The sequence below is a fragment of the Nannobrachium achirus genome, assembly GCF_963921795.1.
Source record: "Nannobrachium achirus genome assembly, chromosome: 20".
In the NCBI taxonomy this organism is placed as follows: Eukaryota; Metazoa; Chordata; class Actinopteri; order Myctophiformes; family Myctophidae; genus Nannobrachium; species Nannobrachium achirus.
The window spans coordinates 51167764-51187342 of NC_137827.1; the positions used below are offsets into that span (position 1 = coordinate 51167764).

General features: G+C 44.9%; 1 protein-coding gene across 1 annotated transcript in view; it reads right to left on the reverse strand.

Moving 5' to 3' along the window:
• The window catches only part of brf1a (BRF1 general transcription factor IIIB subunit a), a gene marked incomplete at its 5' end in the record, with an annotated part of 148289 nt that overhangs the window by 47998 nt on the left and 80712 nt on the right, over window positions 1-19579 (reverse strand). The window contains 4 exons of the mRNA XM_080751130.1: window positions 3991-4253; window positions 5950-6005; window positions 6284-6365; window positions 6530-6594. Coding sequence (XP_080607256.1) covers window positions 3991-4253; window positions 5950-6005; window positions 6284-6365; window positions 6530-6594 — 466 coding nt within the window. The remainder of the gene's footprint in view (window positions 1-3990; window positions 4254-5949; window positions 6006-6283; window positions 6366-6529; window positions 6595-19579) is intronic.

Consider the following 19579-nt stretch of genomic DNA (forward strand, 5'->3'; position numbering starts at 1 on the left):
GGACCTCATCTCCGAAACAAGTTTAGTTCCCCCCCCCCCCCCCCCCCCCCCCTTTTCCATCTACATTTTTGTCATTTGCCACTGGCCTCTGTAGAAGCATTTTTATTAATGTGGAAACATTTTCATGAAAGGATCTTTGTTGATAAATCTCAAAAAGATAATAGCATTGGAGTCAGTGTGTCAGCCTCTGTGTCAGCCTCTGTCCCTGGGTGATGTGTAAATCAGATGACTGGAAATACTCATATTGGGGTGGATTGTGTGTGTTTGTGTGTTAGTAAAGGTATACATAAGATTGTTTAGCGGCCATACTGTAGCTGAATGGCTAGCGAGTGCCTAGGACTCCGGAGGCCCATGAGGTCCCAGCTCCCAGCTCTCAGCAATTTGTTTCCCTGAGCAAGACGCATGTATCTAATACCCATAGGCGATTCTAGCCTCTTCCAGCAGGGGGTGCACAACCTCTATTACCTCATGCACGCGCGCGCGTGCACGACGCTCACGCGCGCGCTTAGCGGTTTTGTAATGTTGTTTTAGCGGATTTCTGCAGTTAATTTTGTACCCAAATGTAACACAATATAAACAAAAAAAGTGTAAAACAGGTGCTTCTTTTTCTAGACACCATGAGCATATGTCTATAGGATTTATTTACTTATTTTGCAGACAGAGGCAGCACAGCCAGGACATATAAAGCCAAACATCAAGTTAATCATCATTCATCAAGCAATCAAGCAGTCATTTACATTGGTGGTGTGGCACAACCACACCACCAAAGATCCATAACCAGCAGCTACCAATATTTACAAGCAAGCATGCTCGCGCGCACGCGCGCGCGCGCGCACACGCACACACACACACACACACACACACACACACACACACACACACACACACACACACACACACACACACACACACACACGGAGGAGAAGAAAACAGGCTGGCTAACTCCACAGTGAACAGATAGTTAAATAAAGCCATGTCTTACCTTAAGAAAATGACAAGAAAATATCCAATGTTATATTGAGGTGCCCAGAAGAAAGTGTTATTCCTTGGAGGCACAGAACACATCGTGTAATCCAGCCTCTTTGAGCAGCGCCGAAAACTTTAGTTCACGTATGGTAAATATAAAAGCTATCCACATGTCCTATGGATGTCTGTAGTTAACCCCAGGTAGCATATTCCACTGTGAAACAACTGTTTAATTCTGTTATTTAGATAAATCTGCAGGTGTCATCATCTGCCGTTTGTTTTTTAGCGGTGCTGTCAGAGACGTTCAGACAGTCACTGTGATTGGTTGAGAAACCAGTAGTCCTATTACCTCCCGCCCCCCATTTGCTGTGATTGGTTTAGAAGTCATGCTATGGGTGCTTCAAAGGGTCAAAAAAGGCGAATTTGAGATGTTCTTCTTCTTAATCATATTGCGTGTTTATTATGATAAAACAAAAACAAAATGGCCGCCTGGCGGGCCAGGGGGTGCACGTGCACCCTAGGACACCCCTTAAAATCGCCTATGCTAATACCCACCAGGACACAGTTAAGATCCACCCCACGGAAGCTTCTGATTGGTTGAATCGGAGGTAGGGAGTGCTCCGTTGTATCCACTTGGACCGCACGTAGGTGCCGAAAGTCAGGGGGGACGAAGATTTACTATTCTGTCTACAGTATATCATGACATATCTCGGACGGCGCTGAGTCGGCTCATGCGACCTTTGCAACGCTCGGCGCGGCGACTCGCTCGCTACTGCTCGCTCAGCGGTGTTTCACGTGGATCAAGGTCGCCTGAGACGGCGCACCTCCGTCATCTCCACTGAAAACAAGCGCTCCGTTACAAGAACCTAACTGAACCCTGGTGGTTATAGGATTCACGTGAGCAAGACACCTAACCCCTAACTGCTCTCCCCTCCGCGCTCCTCTGTGGGTAGCACTCAGCTGGGTGAAGCTAAAGACCAGGGACGTGCTGGGCCCCTGATTCAGCCCGGGAAAAAGAGTTGGAGAGGCCCTCATTGCGCTATAGAGAGAGATCTCTCTATAGCGCTGCTGCTACTCAAATATTTGCCATTTCAGATCATGACAAGTGACAAGCCAGTGGGCCAATTACATGAGTTATATTTCGTAGTTGTCGGGTGGAAACCTTGTATGTCCAAAACCGTTTGTTTTGTATTTATCATTTAAAAAATGATTTAAACTAGTGAAAACAGCCGATCTACAAGCTTGCTTGTAGATCTGCTGTTTTCACTACTTTTGTGCGACGGCCTTGTATGATGAAGCAGGGCTTTGCTTCGCGAAAAAATGTTTCTGCCCGACAGTGGCGATTTACTTTGTTGGCCGCCCAGCCCCCAAAATGGAATGAAGGCCGACATTTTATTATTATTTTTTTCCTAATGGCCGGCCTGGAATGAACCGGCCGTTCGGTAGTTGTCCCGCTTTTCCCAATGGCCAGCACATCCCTGCTAAAGACTGAAGTTCCCCTGTGGGATAAGTTAGGTACTGTATGTAAGATAATGTGCAGATGGTGTATGTGTGTGGTCATGATGTGTATTAATGCGTGTGTGCGTGCATAATTTGTGTTGGCAGTCCTAGAGGTGTGTATGTGTGTGTAGTAGGGTTAGCAATACTGGCAGTGTATTGTATATTTGTGTGTGTGCGCAGTCTGCACACGCACACACACTTGCTTGCATTCCCTTAATCACGCCGCAGATGCTCCTATGCGACTCCCTGTAAAGCTTCAAGATGTCTCCTAAAAGCCAACGTTAAGTCCAAGGAGCTTTAAACGTCCAGAGGAAAACCAATCCCTCCTTCCAGGGAGAAACTCCATTAAAAAAGCTGAAAAGAGATGCTGTGAAAGACTGGCAGGGAATATTAACCAGGATAAGATTCTGCAAGGGAATGGAGGGATATATATACTCTTTGTGTGAGAGTGTGAGTGTGTGTGTGTGTGTGTGTGTGTGTGTGTGTGTGTGTGTGTGTGTGTGTGTGTGTGTGTGTGTACACTACACTATATATACGTATCGACAGACAGAGAGAGAATGAAGGAGAAATGATGGGTTAAGAATAAGAGAAAGTGAGAGTAAGGGAGGAAAGCGAAAGCAAGAGAGAGACCGGGTAAGTTAGATGGGGAAGGACAGAGAGAAGTCTGCAGGTCACCAAAGTGATTGAACACCCAGTTAGTGAAAGATGAGAGGTCTGGCAGGAAGAGAGAGGGAGAGAGAAAAGAGGAAAAGAGATGAAGAGCAGAGACATGGAGAGATTGAGAAAATGAAAAGAAGAGGAGCAGAAATGCAGGGAGAACAAGAGAGCAGAGGAATGGAGAGGAAGCCAGCTTATGCATCTGTGCGGTTGTCACTAAAGATATAAGTCAGTTTTTATCAGCACACCCTGAAATCACACCAACACAAGAAATCAGCATCACCAACAGGAGCACGTTTGCTACTCTGATTGACCTTAAAAGTGGGATCTGTGGACACTTTATTAATGTGTTGGAAAAGAGAGGGATGCAAAGAAGCCAGTTGCTGATGTACTGATTAAGAAGCAAGAACTTCTGTCGAGCGTCTCCCTCTCTTTCTCTCTCTCAGCCTCTACTCGGACAGATCCGTCTTGATCACATGACTGTAGAGATACTGTGTACTGATTTGTGTGATTTTTGGACAAAATCTGTAGGAGTACTGTCAAAAAATGAGTTTGACAAAAGTTGGCCTCATGGTGGCGCTATAAAAGGCCCATGTGAAAAATGTGGGGAAGAGGTTATGAATTGGCATCCAAGGAGTGTGTGTGCTCAGTTTGGCCGAGACTGGGCCAACGGCACCAGAGATTAGCTGGTAAAAGACAGATGGACGGACGGACTCACACACGCATGCACGGACGGACGGAGAGGGGCTAAAACATAGTCTCCCCATGCCTTCGGGCTGGTGGAGACAATAATGGCCAATATAACGGCCAAACCGATCAGTTTACTCTACTCTGCATAACAGTATGTCCTAACTGTGATAAACCTACCTTTTACCCAGGGAGGTGAGAGGGGTGGCCAGGCTGAGGGGCGTGTGGGTGGACCTGGGCTTGCGGACGACTGGTTTCCTCGGTGTCTCGGTTGCTCCTCCCTGTGTCTCGGCGGGCTGGCGTGCAGGGCTGGAGACCCCCAGGTCCTTGAGGACGTCGTAGTTGATTTTGGAGGAGAACTTCTTCTGCTCCAGCAGCTTCTCGATGGCCTCCTGGCCTGTGCTGGCGCGGATCGGAGCCCTGCGCGTGCCCTTCTTCTTTTGCTGCCAGGGGAGAGTTTACACCACACAGGACATCAGTCATTCAGGGTCAAAGGGGGTCAAAAAGGGGCTGTGGGGGTTGACCAGATATTGGAAACATTACAGGTTTGATTTCGGCTTTGACTCATGTCATTCTTCATCTATTCATACTTTTCTGTCTCTCATCGCTGTCATGTCTCTATAAATTAAGAAATTGTGACAGTTATATATATGTAACAGAAAGAGCCCTCTATCTCAATCACTCCTTTACTAAGTGGATAGAACGGGCATTATAACAACCACCAGCCACTTCCATTATTCCAAAACTTTACAAAGTCTGCCCAAGTAGGAAGATAGAGGGGTCCATTTTTACACTCAAGTGTTAACTAACACTGAGGATGTAGCTGCAGCACGGCTGGTCGGGTCGCGTGTCAGACAGACGCTGCCTGGTTGTGAATCTGTTGAGTCCAAACGTCTGAACAGATGTTGGAGCTAACAAAGGACCCTCGCCGTGCCAAAACCTGGGCTGAAGAATGAGAAAACGGGCGTTGGAACACGCGTTGTTGACACAAGGGCTTAGTGCTCTGTCGGTCTGTCTGTGTGATAATCTGACAGGATTGCCTGGCTGTCTGTCTGTCTATCTCAGTGGCGTCAGTTCAGAAAAAGTTAAGGTATGGCAACATGACTGGTGTCTTGCACGCGCGCGAAGGCGCGTGTGCAAGACATCAGTCATGTTACCATACCTTAGCAACAGGCATGATACATTTATTTTAAGAAGTACATTCTATTTTTTTCCCCAAAAAATTTCTATGATTTCTTGGGCTGGATATGGGAGTCTGGAACAGTTGTTCAAGTGCGGCTAAACTTGCCATAATATAGTAAACATGACACAATTAACAATAATGAATTGCACCTGTGCAGCTGACCTGCGGAACCTGGGAATATACTATTGTCAAGATGGGGTGAATAAAAGTGTGGAGAATATAATTAAAATACCTTGTTACATTTTGCATTTGTAGTTATTTTAATGTAATTTAACAACATAACCAGCACAGATAGACAAAGAGACATTCATGGATTTATATTTTAAAGTAACTTGTATTCTCCCCCCTGGACCCAGGTTATGGCAGCTGCATAGTGCATACCCCTGCCATACCCAATTGACGCCCCTGGTCTATCTATCCTGTGAGGGGGATAGATTTGCCTGTCTGTCTGTGTATGATTTTGTCTTGACTGTCTACGGTTGAGACATACAGTGGTTCTGTCGTTGAGACTGCATGTCTGTGTGTTTTTGTCTGTCTGTCTGCTGAGTCTAGCTTTAAGAATCTGGCTTGCTCTCAGGCAGACAGCTGTTACTGTTGAGAAAGGAACTGGCTTTAGTATTTGTTCTTTATCGAGACAGACAGGGAGAAATCTTAAAGGTAGCTAGCGGAGGAAGAGTGGAGGAGAGAAGACTAGTTGGCGCCTTGGCGGGCTGGAACTTTACCCCTGTGCCACCTGAGCACCTCGTAAGTAAGGTTTGTTATTAGTACACATTTATTTGGAGTAAAGCTGATAATTACCAGTACATGACAGGGAATAGAGCTTATAATTACCAGCACACCATGACTGGAAATAAAGTTAATTATTATTACAAGTAAACCATGACTGGGAATAAAGTTGATTATTACTACCGGTAAGTACACCATGTTTGAAAAAATTTAAATAAAAATGTTTTTACCTTCTTTTCTTTGTAGATGCCCAGCTCCTTCTCCTTTGCTATCCTTGCTTCCTTTTCTAAAGGTGGAAACAGGAAATGGTCAGCGATAGGACAGGAAACAGTCATTGTACAACCAACATATGGTGATATAGATAAACCATGTGCAGAACACAAGCATGTTGTATAGAAGACATATTTGGTTAGAAGTCCGAATTCTCCGTGCGTGCAACCTTATTCGTCAATTCAAATTGATTGTGTGTTGAATCTGATGCACATGCATGCACAGTGTGGAGGCCAAATGGTATACTCAGACTTATAATTAGATTCATAATCCATTTTCAGTCCATCACTGTACCTTTCTGCTCTTTCAGGTAATCGGAGTTCTGAGCCATCCAGAGTGCAGTCTTAATCTTAACCTCACTATCGTCGAGAAGATACTGCACAGAGAGGGGGAGAGAGACACGAGACATAACCAAGAATAACTTTATTCTAGTGTGAATTCCAAAGACTTGCATTTCATTTGAATTATTAAGGGAACACCAACTGTAGTCATGCAAACCAGGCATACCCGTTGTCAAAATAACAGTGGCCCGATACATACACACTCAATCTCGTCGTCGTCGATTCCATTCAGGTCCAGTTCGCCGTTGTCAGCACCGGCGCCATCTGTTACAGAGACATGGACATTGTCACAAACTGCTGGCTAATGCACTTGTTCCAGCCAGCAGCTATATCTCCAGAGAGGGAGGGGGACAGAGGAAGCAGATAGCCTTAAATCCCTTTTCTTGGTACGCCGGCAAGTCAGGGCATATTAACCGAGCATGGATGTATTTTTACAGCGACGCCCCGGCTTCACACTTTACCGCTTCCCCTACACATGGGAGCTGCCCCAAGTACAACTACCGTCTCCTCTTGTTGGCCACTTGGAACTGCCAAGTACAACCACAGTGTTTTACTTTTGTCCCCCGAGAGTTGCCCAGTACAACCAGTGTTTTACTGTTTGGCCACTGAGAGTTGCCTAGTACAGTGGTTCCCAAACTTGGGGTCGGGACCTTATTCTGTGGGGTCCCCAGACGATTAGCTTAATGTAAAAAAAATGTCTCACTCAATGGTAAACAACCCAACACACAGTGTAAGTGTATGGGAGAGTGTTTTCTGCTGGTGATTCAGACAGAGTGTATCAAAGGGTGCGTTCGTAAATGCGCAGCGGGTGTGGTTAGGGTTAGGGGTTATGGTTAGGTTTAGGCATAGTTTTACTGAGGTTAAGGTTAGGGTTAGGGTTGGGCATAGTTTTACTGAGGTTAGGGTTGGGATTAGGGTTAGGCTTAGGCACTCACTACACTGAGCACACACCGGTGCGCAGAAAACACCATCCCTTAAGTGTATACTGGCCAAACTGTCAAATATTAAGTAAGCAAGAGGCGAACATTGTGAAAATAGCCGATCTACATGCTCACAACGCCTCGCGTTGCGAGGCGTTGTGAACATGTAGATCTGCTATTTTCATGTGAATTTCAGGTGAATTTCGGAGTGCGTGAATAAATAAATCAACCTCACATTATGTCCTGAAAAACGCATTTCGCAACGAAAAACGCAGCAGTGTGCAACCACCTTTACTGTTGCCACTGGGAGCTGCCCAGCACAAGCTTTCTCTGTTTGGCCACTGATTACATTTCTCATTCATTAATGCTCCTCCTCCTATACAGTTCTATTTTTATTCACAGTGTGGCCTCTGCTGTATTTTTATTCTTCATTCATTTCCCCCCCACCATGATTTGCTCAGCCAGACCAGATCACGGATTCAAGCCCCTTTTCCCCCGTCCTCTGGAGAAGCAATTATTTGCCTGGAAGTTCTAAGTGTTGTGGAACATTTCACGGTGTGGTTCATCAGTAAACACGCGGCGTCTCCTGATAAGATGCTAATAGGCTTAACTGGCATTTAAGACGATCTACCTTAAAACACACCCCTCTTTTTCCAATTACGATACGCTTCCCAGATTGCGGCGCGCTGCTTTTTCACAGACGTGACACCGAAGCGGCAATTTGCATGTTTTTTTTCTTTATCGACTGCAAACCTAGACGGCCTGAGAATCACTTCGGTTTTCCTTTTCCTTATCGCCCTTTCGTCTCAGTGTTTTGAACGGACTGACTGAGTGTGAATCGACAGTTGATAAAAGACACAGAATTCTGTACACTTATGGGAACCATTTACTGTGATTTTGCCTAATCCTAACTTCAAACCTTATGTTAATTTAACACAAGTGGCTCTCAGCCGTCCAATATTCAGGACCCTAACCTGGATATGTCATAGCGCAATTGTGAGCTTGCAGATAGGATTTTTTGTCATTCGACACCAAATCGGGCTGAAAACTGTTTCAACTTGTTGCAAATCTTCTTGGGTCTGAACTAGGCTTAACATTAAACAAACAGGCATCTAGCAAATGCACCACAGGCCTAGTAGTCCTCCCGGACATGCTTGCACCTGTACAAATTCAAATGAGAGAACTTTAGTCGACTGGTAATCTCTGACTGATGATTTGAGGGAGCCCTAATTTCTATTGGCAGTGAATGGCTAGCAAATAGGCATAATTCGTTTTGGGTTAATTGCAATTTAATAGAAATAGGATGGTTAAAAGGTCTTTATAATTATGTAATGTGACACAATTGGGTGACCTGAAAAGGAACCATTACATTTGTTAACACGCTATTGAAATTAGGTGTTGCTTGTGAGTGGGAGTGAGCTGTATGCACCTGCATGCATCAATGCACCCGTTTTATGTGCAACAATATACCATCAATACATTTCAATTAAAACAGATAATGTTTAACCTGGAACAACAAAGAGACATAAAAATGTTGCACTGTTGCAATGATTTTTTTTAAAAATCAATCTCTGTCGAGAAACAATAAAAACGGCACGCATGGTGCTTCCGTGTAAATGATGAACAAGCTCTCAGCCTCGAGCATCAGAAGACGCTCACTCGAAAGATAACGAATGCGCGGCAAAAAAAAACGTGTGTACACGCATGGACGGACTTAGCAGCAAGAGACAACATTGTGTTTATTAAAAATGTCTATGCACGAATACACAGGCACGCATGTCGAGCATGTGCTCTATTATTAGCCTGTCATTTATTTCAGGGAGCTAAATATACAGGAAAAGATACATTTATACAGACAGAAGAAACTCAGGGTAAGGATGGGACGATAATCGTTATTATCGCTTATCGTGATAAAAAAAAAACAATAATCGTATTGTGTGGAGATTAAAATTGGTTGTGTAATTATCCTACGACCTTTGCCATGCACTGGGATCAATTCACCTTTTATTTGCCGAGCTGCATCTCCGGTTCCATTTAAACCCTCTAATAATTGGTAAAATGGACCTGGAAATAACTTGAGTCTTTTTTTTTAGCTTGTAGATGTTTCGCCCCAGGATAATGGATGTTGGGGATATTATGACATCCAAATAATCGCGATAATATCGTAAATCGAATTTTCATTTCTCAAATGAGGTTTTCTGTGTGTTGCAGAGGAGACGAGCTCCCTGTATTTTGAAGCCTGTCGGTGCTCCTGTTTCTGCAGCTGTGTGCTAGTAGCTGTGTGGCTGTAATACCAACATGTCACCTAATATCCTCATCATTTCTTCTACTCCACAGAGGACATCTGGCCCCACAAAGGAGAAGTACGGGAGCGTGTGCATATCGTCGTTGTCGGGTGGAAACCTCGTATCTCCAAGTTTCACATTTGTACATTCTTTCGCAAAGTATAGCCCTGCTTCATCATACAAGGTTGTTGCACAAAAGTAGTGAAAACAGCAGATCTACAAGCACACAACGCCTCGCGGTGCGAGGCGTTGTGTGCTTGTAGATCGGCTGTTTTCACCAGTTTAATCATTTCCAAAATGACAAATGCAAAACGAACGGTTTTGGACATACAAGGTTTTCATCCGACAACGACAATATACTGTACAGTATTCAATTTTGGAAGCACAAAGGGATAAATAGCAGCAGCAAGGCAGATGATTACATTTGATAAAAGGGAGGTAGGTGTGCATGTGTGTGTGTGCGTGCGCGCGCGCTCAAGTGAAAATTAAATCAAACCTCAACAGCTTTCACTCCAAAACATTCCCTGTGTGTTGATTAGTCATTCTCAGGGAGACAAAGCTATGAATGCTGACATAAGGCAGACAATCAAACAGGCAGAGAACGGAGCTGAAGAGTCTTAAAGGAGAGGTGCAACGCGGCAAGATTGCACAGAGGCATTTCCCTTCTGTCAGGCGTTTCTGGCTTTGAGGCATTCAGAGTCGCCACTCACCTTCTCTTTCCTGAGTGCCTCTCTCTCTCTCACACACACACACACACACACACACACACACACACACACACACACACACACACACACACACACACACACACACACACACACACACACACACACACACACACACACACACACACACACACACACACACACACACACACACACACACACACACACACACACACACACACAAAAGGAGCACCAGGTCCACTGGCAGGTTTACTGCTTAATTCAGGAACAGGTGTGCAGAAATGCACATGCAGAAACACACGCACGCAGGTGTGCAACTGTGCGTGATGCGGCTGCAGGCGGGTGATACTGGTGTATCAGAAGCTGTTCCACACTTCGGAACAGTTTTCAGCTGGCCATGAGACTGCTGAACAAGCACAGAGCTGTGTCGCCAGCCAAGTTGTGTTGCTGCCACAGACAGTCCAGCACTCAGGCATATCACTTAGTACACCACACTACACATGACTATGTCTGCACTCTCTGCTGTGGCATTAACACCATCGGTTAGTACGTACATACTTATAGTTGATATCGTGTTGACTCAATACCCGCTGCTATTGTTGGGTTTTTCTTTAGCCGAGCACATGAAACAGTGATTTGAAATGAAGATGATATCTCATTGTTTGTTAACAGGATGGCACTGCAGACTCTAGGCGGAGCCCTCGTTCAGTGCCATCTAGACTATACTTGCACTTTATCGTGCACTAGCATTGCCACAATGCTGAAGACAAGATTGCAGACCTCCCAAAATAAGCTTGCGAGATTGCTACTCATCTTGCTCCCCAGGGCTGTGCATCATCCATTTTTAACTGTTCTTTTAGAAGTTGTCAATAAAATATTTCAATCAATACCTTGTTCTATTTGATCAATTTGACTGTGTCTTCCAGTTATTTGATTGTTTTCTATTCTCTCTTCCCTATTCTAACTCTTCCTATAAGTGGAATGTTGTGAAAGATTTCACCCTCTTGCATTTGATGCAACACTAAAGTTTATTCTGATTCTGCATACCTAAGACCGCACACACAGACAGACACTTGCACTCTTGTTCACTCACTCACACATGTACAAACACAAATAGCCACACACACACACACACCCTACTTTTTCACTGAAGGATCCCCTGCAATGACCCACAGTAATCTAGCCAGCCATTCCCGCTCCTTTTAGGAGATTGTGTACCCCCCCCCCCACCCCTAAAGAAAAGAAAAGAAAAGAAAAAGAACTTCAAGAGTGAAAGAGACAGGTCAGGGCAGCTATCTGCAGGGCCAGCCCCTGTAAGAACTTCCCCCTGTGTGAAGTGTGTGGCAGAAGATAAGAGAGAGAGAGACAAGCCCTGGGAGTGCTCAGGAGAACAGACAGCCTGGGAGAGAGAGAGAGAGAGAGAGAGAGAGCGCGAGAGGTTGGGAGACAAGTGCACTGATAATCTACTCTACCTACCCCCCACCCCCTCAACCCAGAGAGAGAGAGAGAGAGAGAGAGAGAGAGAGAGAGAGAGAGAGGTTGGGAGACAAGTGCACTGATAATATCCCCCCCCCCCCCCCCCACCCAACCCAGAGAGGGGTTGGGAGACAACTTCAACCCAGAGAGATAGAGATGGGCGGCAAATTAAGGGCTTATTCAGTAGCTCGTCTGATATACTGTACATGTCTACATTAACTAATTTGATTGGAAACCACTGAAATGTAGGGAGTTGTGTGTGTGTGTGTGCGCGCGCGCCTGTGAGTATCAAGGTGTTTGAAAGATGTTAAGAGTGGCTTTTAGCTCAGACATGGTCTTCTGCTCTCCCAGTTCATAAATGGTGAAAAACAGAGAGCTGGGTTGTTGCCTGTATCACACACACCTCTCTCCACTGTACTGCCAAAAGGAGAAATTAAAGTGGTGCTGTGTGTGTTTAGGGCCTGTAGCCTCTGGAAAAAACCTTCACCCCTGCTGGCCTGGGTTCAAATCCCACCAGGACCTCCTCTACCGTCTCTTTTTCACTTTGGACCACTTTCGGATTTCCTATTGTCTCAAGTTAACCAAGGGAAGAAAATAAACATGGAGTACTGGCCGCTCAATAAAATAGCCCAAAAGACATCAATTGTGGCAATCCTGGCGTTTCTATCAATAAATAATAATCAATATTAGTAATTTATCGCCAGATTAGCAAAAACACTACATTACCCATAAGCCTCAGCGGTGCTCGCTGTGATGACGCGCGCTGGAGACGCGCATCACGCGCGCAGATCGCTGGTAAACAGAGGCTCATTCTGCTCCCATGTTATGTGAACGGGGCCTGCCCCGCAATGATAGCTCGATCGAGCGACTCGGTTACACAATGAAATGGATTATACAAGACCACGTTAACGTTATGATGCGGGACCATCACCCGAGCCGATGTATGCACGCACGTCGCGCGCACACGCGCCCCGGTGAGTTCCATTAACCCTATGATGGCATCCTATGTGTAAAGAGATTCATAAGAAAAATGAATAAAAACAAGCTAAAAATAAAAGAAAGAAATCTTGTTGTCAACCAACTTCTGTGTTTTCTGGTAACAATGGCCCCTCCAGGCCAGGAGTGGTGACCTGGCTCTTACTGTAGCCTCAGGTCTTTTGGCAAGAGGCTCGCTTACAACGCATATCCCAGCATGCCTTGCTGCATATCAATACGTCCTCCCCCAGGATTCCCCAGGACAAAGGAAACTCCTCTTCTTTTTATGGAAACCCCCACTGGAACCAGATTCCCTGAACTGATAAAGAAGGAAGAGAGGGGGAAGGAGGAAGGGAGAGAGGAAGGGAGAAAATGTTGGGAGTCGCAGATTGAGAGAAGGAAGGTCGGGGGTGGGAAACGTAGGCGAGAGAGAAGGCTGCGTATGCGCCATACATGGGCAACTGGCGGCCCGGTGGCCACATGCGGCCCCCACCTTCACTTAATGCGGCCCACAGGTTAATACCGGAATACTGATATATTATTGATTTCAGCTGTTATAATTTCAAACATGACCTGCTTTAATTCCATAAGTCTATATCAGTAGCTTAATGACTAGTATAGTAGTAATACAATGTTTTTTTTTTTTTTTTTTTTTATGTCCAATGTATTTGTATTTATGTTCATAAAGTTAACATGAGTACCGTATATAACTAAATGCGTTTGAAAATAAATCAAATCGATACATTTCAGGATTCCAATTAAAAAAAGAACAAAAAATTATTCAGGATTCCAATTCAAAAGAAGCAAAAATAGCCGATCTACAAGCTCAAAACGCATCGCAGCGCGATGCGTTTTGAGCTTGTAAATCTGCTATTTTTGCTTCTTTTGTACGAGTTACTAGAATGACAAAGTAGGAAGTAGCAATATGCATTGTGGCCCTCTGGAGTGAAGGTGGAAATATAGTGGCCCTCGCCATCATCAAAGTTGCCCACCCCTGCGCTAGGAGGAAGTGATGGAGGTAGGCAACTGACGACAGAAGATGAAAAACAGGATATGAAAGACAAAAAGGTCAAGGAAAAATTGTAAAATGTGTGAAAAGGGACGGAAAGGGACAGAAGGAGAGGTCCCTCCAGCTCTTGATTAAAACACAATATAGATTTCCAGGTTGGGACACCAATTTGTATCCAATCAGGAGAGAGAACTCACACAGGAACAAGTAAAATTGGAATTGTAACACAATACAATTGAAGCTGATGATTGGCTGAAGATTTGCCACCAATTCCTAACCAAGGAATATCATTTGCCCCACCTTTAGATGGGGTGCCATTAAGGGGTTGATTCTATGATGTGTAATGCTAACTTCATAGCCACATACAAAACAGAAAACAAACAACAAAACTATGGCACCACCTCTTTAAGAAACACAGTGAGACACCTTTGAAAGGTGAAGTGAGACATTATTTCAGATACATCTTTAAGAGACACAGTAAGACTTCCTTTAAGAAGACAGCAAGACAGTACAGCAGCAGTCTGATATATAAGTACACGATACACCCCCAATCTGAACATCTACCAACCCACCAGAACCTCATTACGGAGAGGAAGGAAGTGAAAGGGCCAGAGCTTGGCGGTGAAGGAGGGTTTGGAAGATGAAAGGTGAATGAAAAAATAGATAAAAATCTATGTGTCCCCCCCAAAAAAGGTTTAAATCTACAGGATGGAGGAAAGTGCTATGGATAATACCTCCCATCCCAGCCGGAATAAAATGAAACATTTCCTCCGACATGAAACTGGATTTGATGCTTGGTTTGGGAGGGAGAGAAGGGCGTTTAAGAAGGGGTGAGGATGAGATGCAGGGAGGGGGGGGGACGACATAAGATGAAAAAGAGAGGATTAGAGAGACAGAAGAGGTGAAGGAAGAACTGACGAGAATGTGTTTTAAAGGGACAGAATGGGAGAGAAGATAAGAGGGTGGAGGTGAAGAGGGAAGTATAGAAGGAGAGATAAAAGAGATTTAGGAAAATCTCTTCTATTCACAAATCACTATTTGGACAATGTCTGTCCATCCTGAATGTCCAATATATCTTTAAGACACAGTGAGACATCATTCAGTGAGACAGTGAGACCTGTTTAAGACACACGGTGAGACAACTTTAAGAGATGCAGTGGCTCATCTTTGAGAGACGCAGTGAGACAGCATTAAGAAACGGTGATACAGTACATACTTCAAGAGACACAGTAGGACATCCGTAAGTGAGACAGGGAGACAGCACGATGACAGTACAGCAGCAGTCTTAAGGGGAGCACACACTGAACGTGGACGGCTGCGCAGCGTCGCATCGCGGTATCGACGCGGTAACCCCAACTGGACGCGGCGCGCTGCCACACAGCACATCCATTTCCCCCGGTGGGGAGAAGCATGGGAGAACATGTTCAACGCGCGGCAACACTGGACAAATAGAACAGTGGCGTATCTGCGCGGCAGACGAGGCGGCAGACCCGCGGTTGCGCGCGTCTGACGCCGCCGGTGTGGGTTAGTTCATTGAAAATAACGGGGCCGTATTTTTTGACGTGCCGCTTCCGCGTCCAGTGTGTGTTCCCCTTCATTAAACCCACAAACTGAACATCTACCAACCCATCAGAACCTCATTTACAGAGAGGAAGCAAGTGAAAAGGGCAGAACAGGACTGTGAAGGAGGAGGAGAAGATGAAAGGCAGGATTAAAGTCACCAAAAAAAGTAGATAACAGAGTTTTAATACATCTTTTCCAAAAAAGGTTTAAAATTACAGGGAGGGGAAAGTGCTATGGATGATACCTCCATTACCTCGGTAGGGTTATCTCACCTCAGCTATGCGTATCAGGAGCATGACGTAGCAATAAGGAAACAAAATGCACTTAAGCACACAGGCAGTTAAACACATTTTATTGCAGGCGCAGACTAAAGTTTCGATTATTACATCTTCTAATGAAGATGCAATAATCCAAACATTAATCTGCGCCAGCAATAAAAAAGCATTTAACTGCCTGTGAGCTCTGGCTCATTTTGTCTTCTTGACGATACCTCCCGTCTCAGTAATAAACAGTTCAACAGAATGAATCATTGGAATAAAAACAAACAGAATAAAACATTTCCTCGATTTGCAGACCTGAGAACGTGCCGTTTTCCTAACATTGTAAAAATATATTTTTTTAAAGATATTTAAGCCTCAGTAGAAGTAGCGTACCAACACATCTACTAAGAGTTTGCAACTGACATGCCCTGAAACTACACAGTAGCTCGAGACAGCCACTTCTACCTGGTGAGGTGAAGGCGGGTGAGGGAGAGGAGGGCTAAGACGAAGGAATGAGAGACGAGGAGGAGTAAAAGGATGAAGGAGAGAGTTACAGGGCAAAGCAGAGAAGCAGGCAGAAGTTGGAAATGGTACATGTTCAGGATGCAAGTAGTCACTTATCCAACGCTTTTATCCAGAGACGTGTGTAGTGAGCTGCCGGTACAACTGGCAGATCACCCACATCGGCTGCAGTGATGTGTACAGCGATCCTTGAGGCTCACCTAAACAAGGAAGCATGCTAGTGTGAGAGCAAAGTACATAAGCAGGGATGGGACGATAAGCGCTATTATCGTTTATCGTGATAAAAAACACTCACGATAATCGTATAGTGGAGATTTCATTCATCGTGAAATCGTCCTCCGTCATGCACTGGGATCAATTTTATTTGCCGAGCTGCAAATCTGGTACCATTTAAACCCTCTATTGGTAAAACGTTAATTCTAATATAGGTACTTGATACAGTCTTTTTTCACTCTATCAAATCTCTTTGCCAAAAAATAGCCGATCTACAAGCTCACAACGCAACGCGGTGTGAGCTTGTAGATCGGCTATTTTTTGGCAAATGATCCGCCCCAGGATAATGGATTTTGGGGATATTTTGATTATCGTGATAATATCGTAAATCGAGATTTCTTTGGTCACAATAATCGTGATATGAAACGTTCATATCGTCCCATCCCTATACATAAGGCAGGAGAAAATGCACTCTCTCTCCTCTCAACCGTAGCTCCACCTTTGGCACGGAACAGGGGAAGGGAGGGGGAAGGAGCGAGGGAGCGAGGGGGAGAGCGAGAGAGAGGGGGGGCCGGGGGGAGGGCAAAAAGGTGAAGAAATGAGGTAAGGCAGTTAGAGGAAGGAGAGTAAGTGCAGTAACCGCTTTTGGTGCCCACTAGCTAACACCATTCTACCAGTGTCCCCAGAGAGAGAAGCAGAGAGAGAGAGAGAGAGAGGGCGAGGGGGGGAATGGCCTAACCTTCTAGATTTACACCTCCTCCTATCTCCACCTCTCCCTCCCTCTAGCCTCGCTCTCCTCTCCCTCCCACACACACGGTCCCAGGAGGCTGTGGGCTGCCTGCGTGTGTGTGTGTGTGTGTGTGTGTGTGTGTGTGTGTGTGTGATAGGGATGGGATGATAGGCGATATTATCGTTTATCGTGATAAAAAACACTCACGATAATCATATCGTGGAGATTTAATTTATCGTCATATAGTCCTCCGTCATGGACTGGGATCAATTCACCTCTTATTTGCTGAGCGGCATATCCGGTACCACTTAAACCCTCTATAATTGGTAAAAGGTACTTATAATATACGTACTTGATACAGTCTTTTTTTCATTCTCTATCAAATGTCTTTGCCAATAAATAGCCGATCTACAAGCTGCGACGCGGTGCGACGCGTTGTGAGCTTGTAGATCGGCTATTTTTTGGCATATGTTCCGATAATGGATTGTGATAATCGTGATAATATCGTAAATTGCGATTTCTTTTGTCACAATAATCGTGATATGACATTTTCATATCGTCCCATCCCTAGTGTGTGTGTGTGTGTGTGTGTGTGTGTGTGCGCGCGTGCGTGCGTGCGTGTGCGTGTGTGATGTGGTCAGAGTGGCAGAAGAAGATGAAGATGTGTCTGTAGCGCAGCGGCGGCGGCTCTCTGATGGCTCCCACCAGCATTAGGCTGCTTGTACCTTGTGTGAGTCAGCGACAAATGAAATCCCTCTCCATTCTTCAGAGAGGAGGAGGAAAGGCGACGAGTCTGTGCCCCTAAGCTAGATGCAGAATAGATATTCCAAGACCCAAATCTAGAGTGAACATTTTTAACTAAAATATTTGCTTCTGGGTTCCCTGGAACTTAAAAACTCACTCACTGCCAAAGTAAATGTAAGCAATTTACCCCGAGTGAGAGGACATTATGCTCTCATAATGTCCGCAGTGAGGGTGTTATCGGACGAGGCGCAGCCGAGTCCGATAACACCCTCACTCAGGACATTATGAGAGCATAATGTCCGACCCCGAGTGGTAAATAGCTTTTCTACCACTTTTTCCCGTATACATGAAAGAAAACACATAGTTGTAACTTGCAAGGATCTTAAGTTACAATCATTATTGCCTATAAAACTTCCGCGAGACAGCAGATAGTTCCACAAACATCATCTTCTACTCACCAACAGATGGCGCCAACTCCATACTAATCCATGCGTCTAGCTTACAGCTAAGCTAACGTCAGTTAGAAGTACCGTTCCGGCCGTAAATAGAGGCTGTTCGCTTCCAGAAAGGCATAGGTTCAGAGAAAAGGGGCTTTAAAGTTGGCGGATTGCATTGGATCCAAATAAATCGGCGACTATAGCATGCACGTTAGTAAACATAGGACCGTTGCCACCGTCATTTGTTGGTTGGGGGAAAGGTGTTCCGACTACCTCCTGAAGTCCCCGGATGTACACTGAGGTGCATTGATCTCGGACAAGTCCTCATACAACTTTGCGGCAGTTGTTTTGTCATAACCTCCGGAATTTAGCCAATCAGAATCCAGTATTTGAACACGTGACTAGAAAAAGTGGTAGAAACATAAATAATCCAGCTCCTGCCAGCAAAATCAGCGTTTTCCTTATAGTCCAGGGGAGTTTTTTCCGCAAAAAATATCTAAAAAATTACTTTTTATAAAAAAGTTGATAAAAGTTGATCGGCAGGGAACCCCCTAGTTAAATTGTTGATCAGGCAGTCTTCTAAATACTAACTAAATACTTTATAAATAAATAAAAAACATATGTTGCTATATATTAGTGGTTCTCAAACTTTGTCATGTCAAGGACCCCCAAAATCATAAGTATGTGGCCGCGGACCCCCATCTCAAAATAGTTTGTTCCAGGGACCCCCAGAAGCAAAGATTTGAGTTAAAAATCTAGATTTGTGTCTTGGAATATCTATTCTGCATCTAGCTTAGGGGCACAGACTCGTTGGCAAACGCTAGGTCGCGGAGGAGAGAGAGAGAGACGAAGAAAAGAACCTGCCCCCGGGCAACAAAACCCTACCAGGTGGAGAAGAAGAAAATCTTTTTTGAAGAAGAAGAAGAGAACAAAGAGGAGGAATGGAGGGAGAGAGAGATGAAGAGAGCGACAGAAGTAAAACAAAAAGACACAGAGAAATGAGGTAGTAAAAAATATGAGAGAGAGAGAGAGAGAGAGAGAGAGAGAGAGAGAGAGAGAAAGAGAGAGAAAGAGAGAGGGGGGGGAGGATCTCAGAAGTTCAGTGATCTCTTTAATCCTGAGCGGTATTTAATTTCACTGCACTGGGGGAGGAGAGAGAGGTCTAGGCAAGGAGGAAAGATCAAGATGGATAAATGAAAGACAAACGTTGTGGGCCTTCTTACCCTGACAACCCCCTCCTCTTTCACTCAGACACACACGCATGCACGCACGCACACCTGCATGTGTGTGATCTTCAAAGTGTCTGAAGGCTCAGCCGTCATCTTCACATCAAAAGGTTTCTCCATTAGCCTGATCCAGGATCAGTGCTACACATCACACACTGGGAGATGTTCTGGGCTTTTAGAAGTGTCCTGGTATGAACAGAACA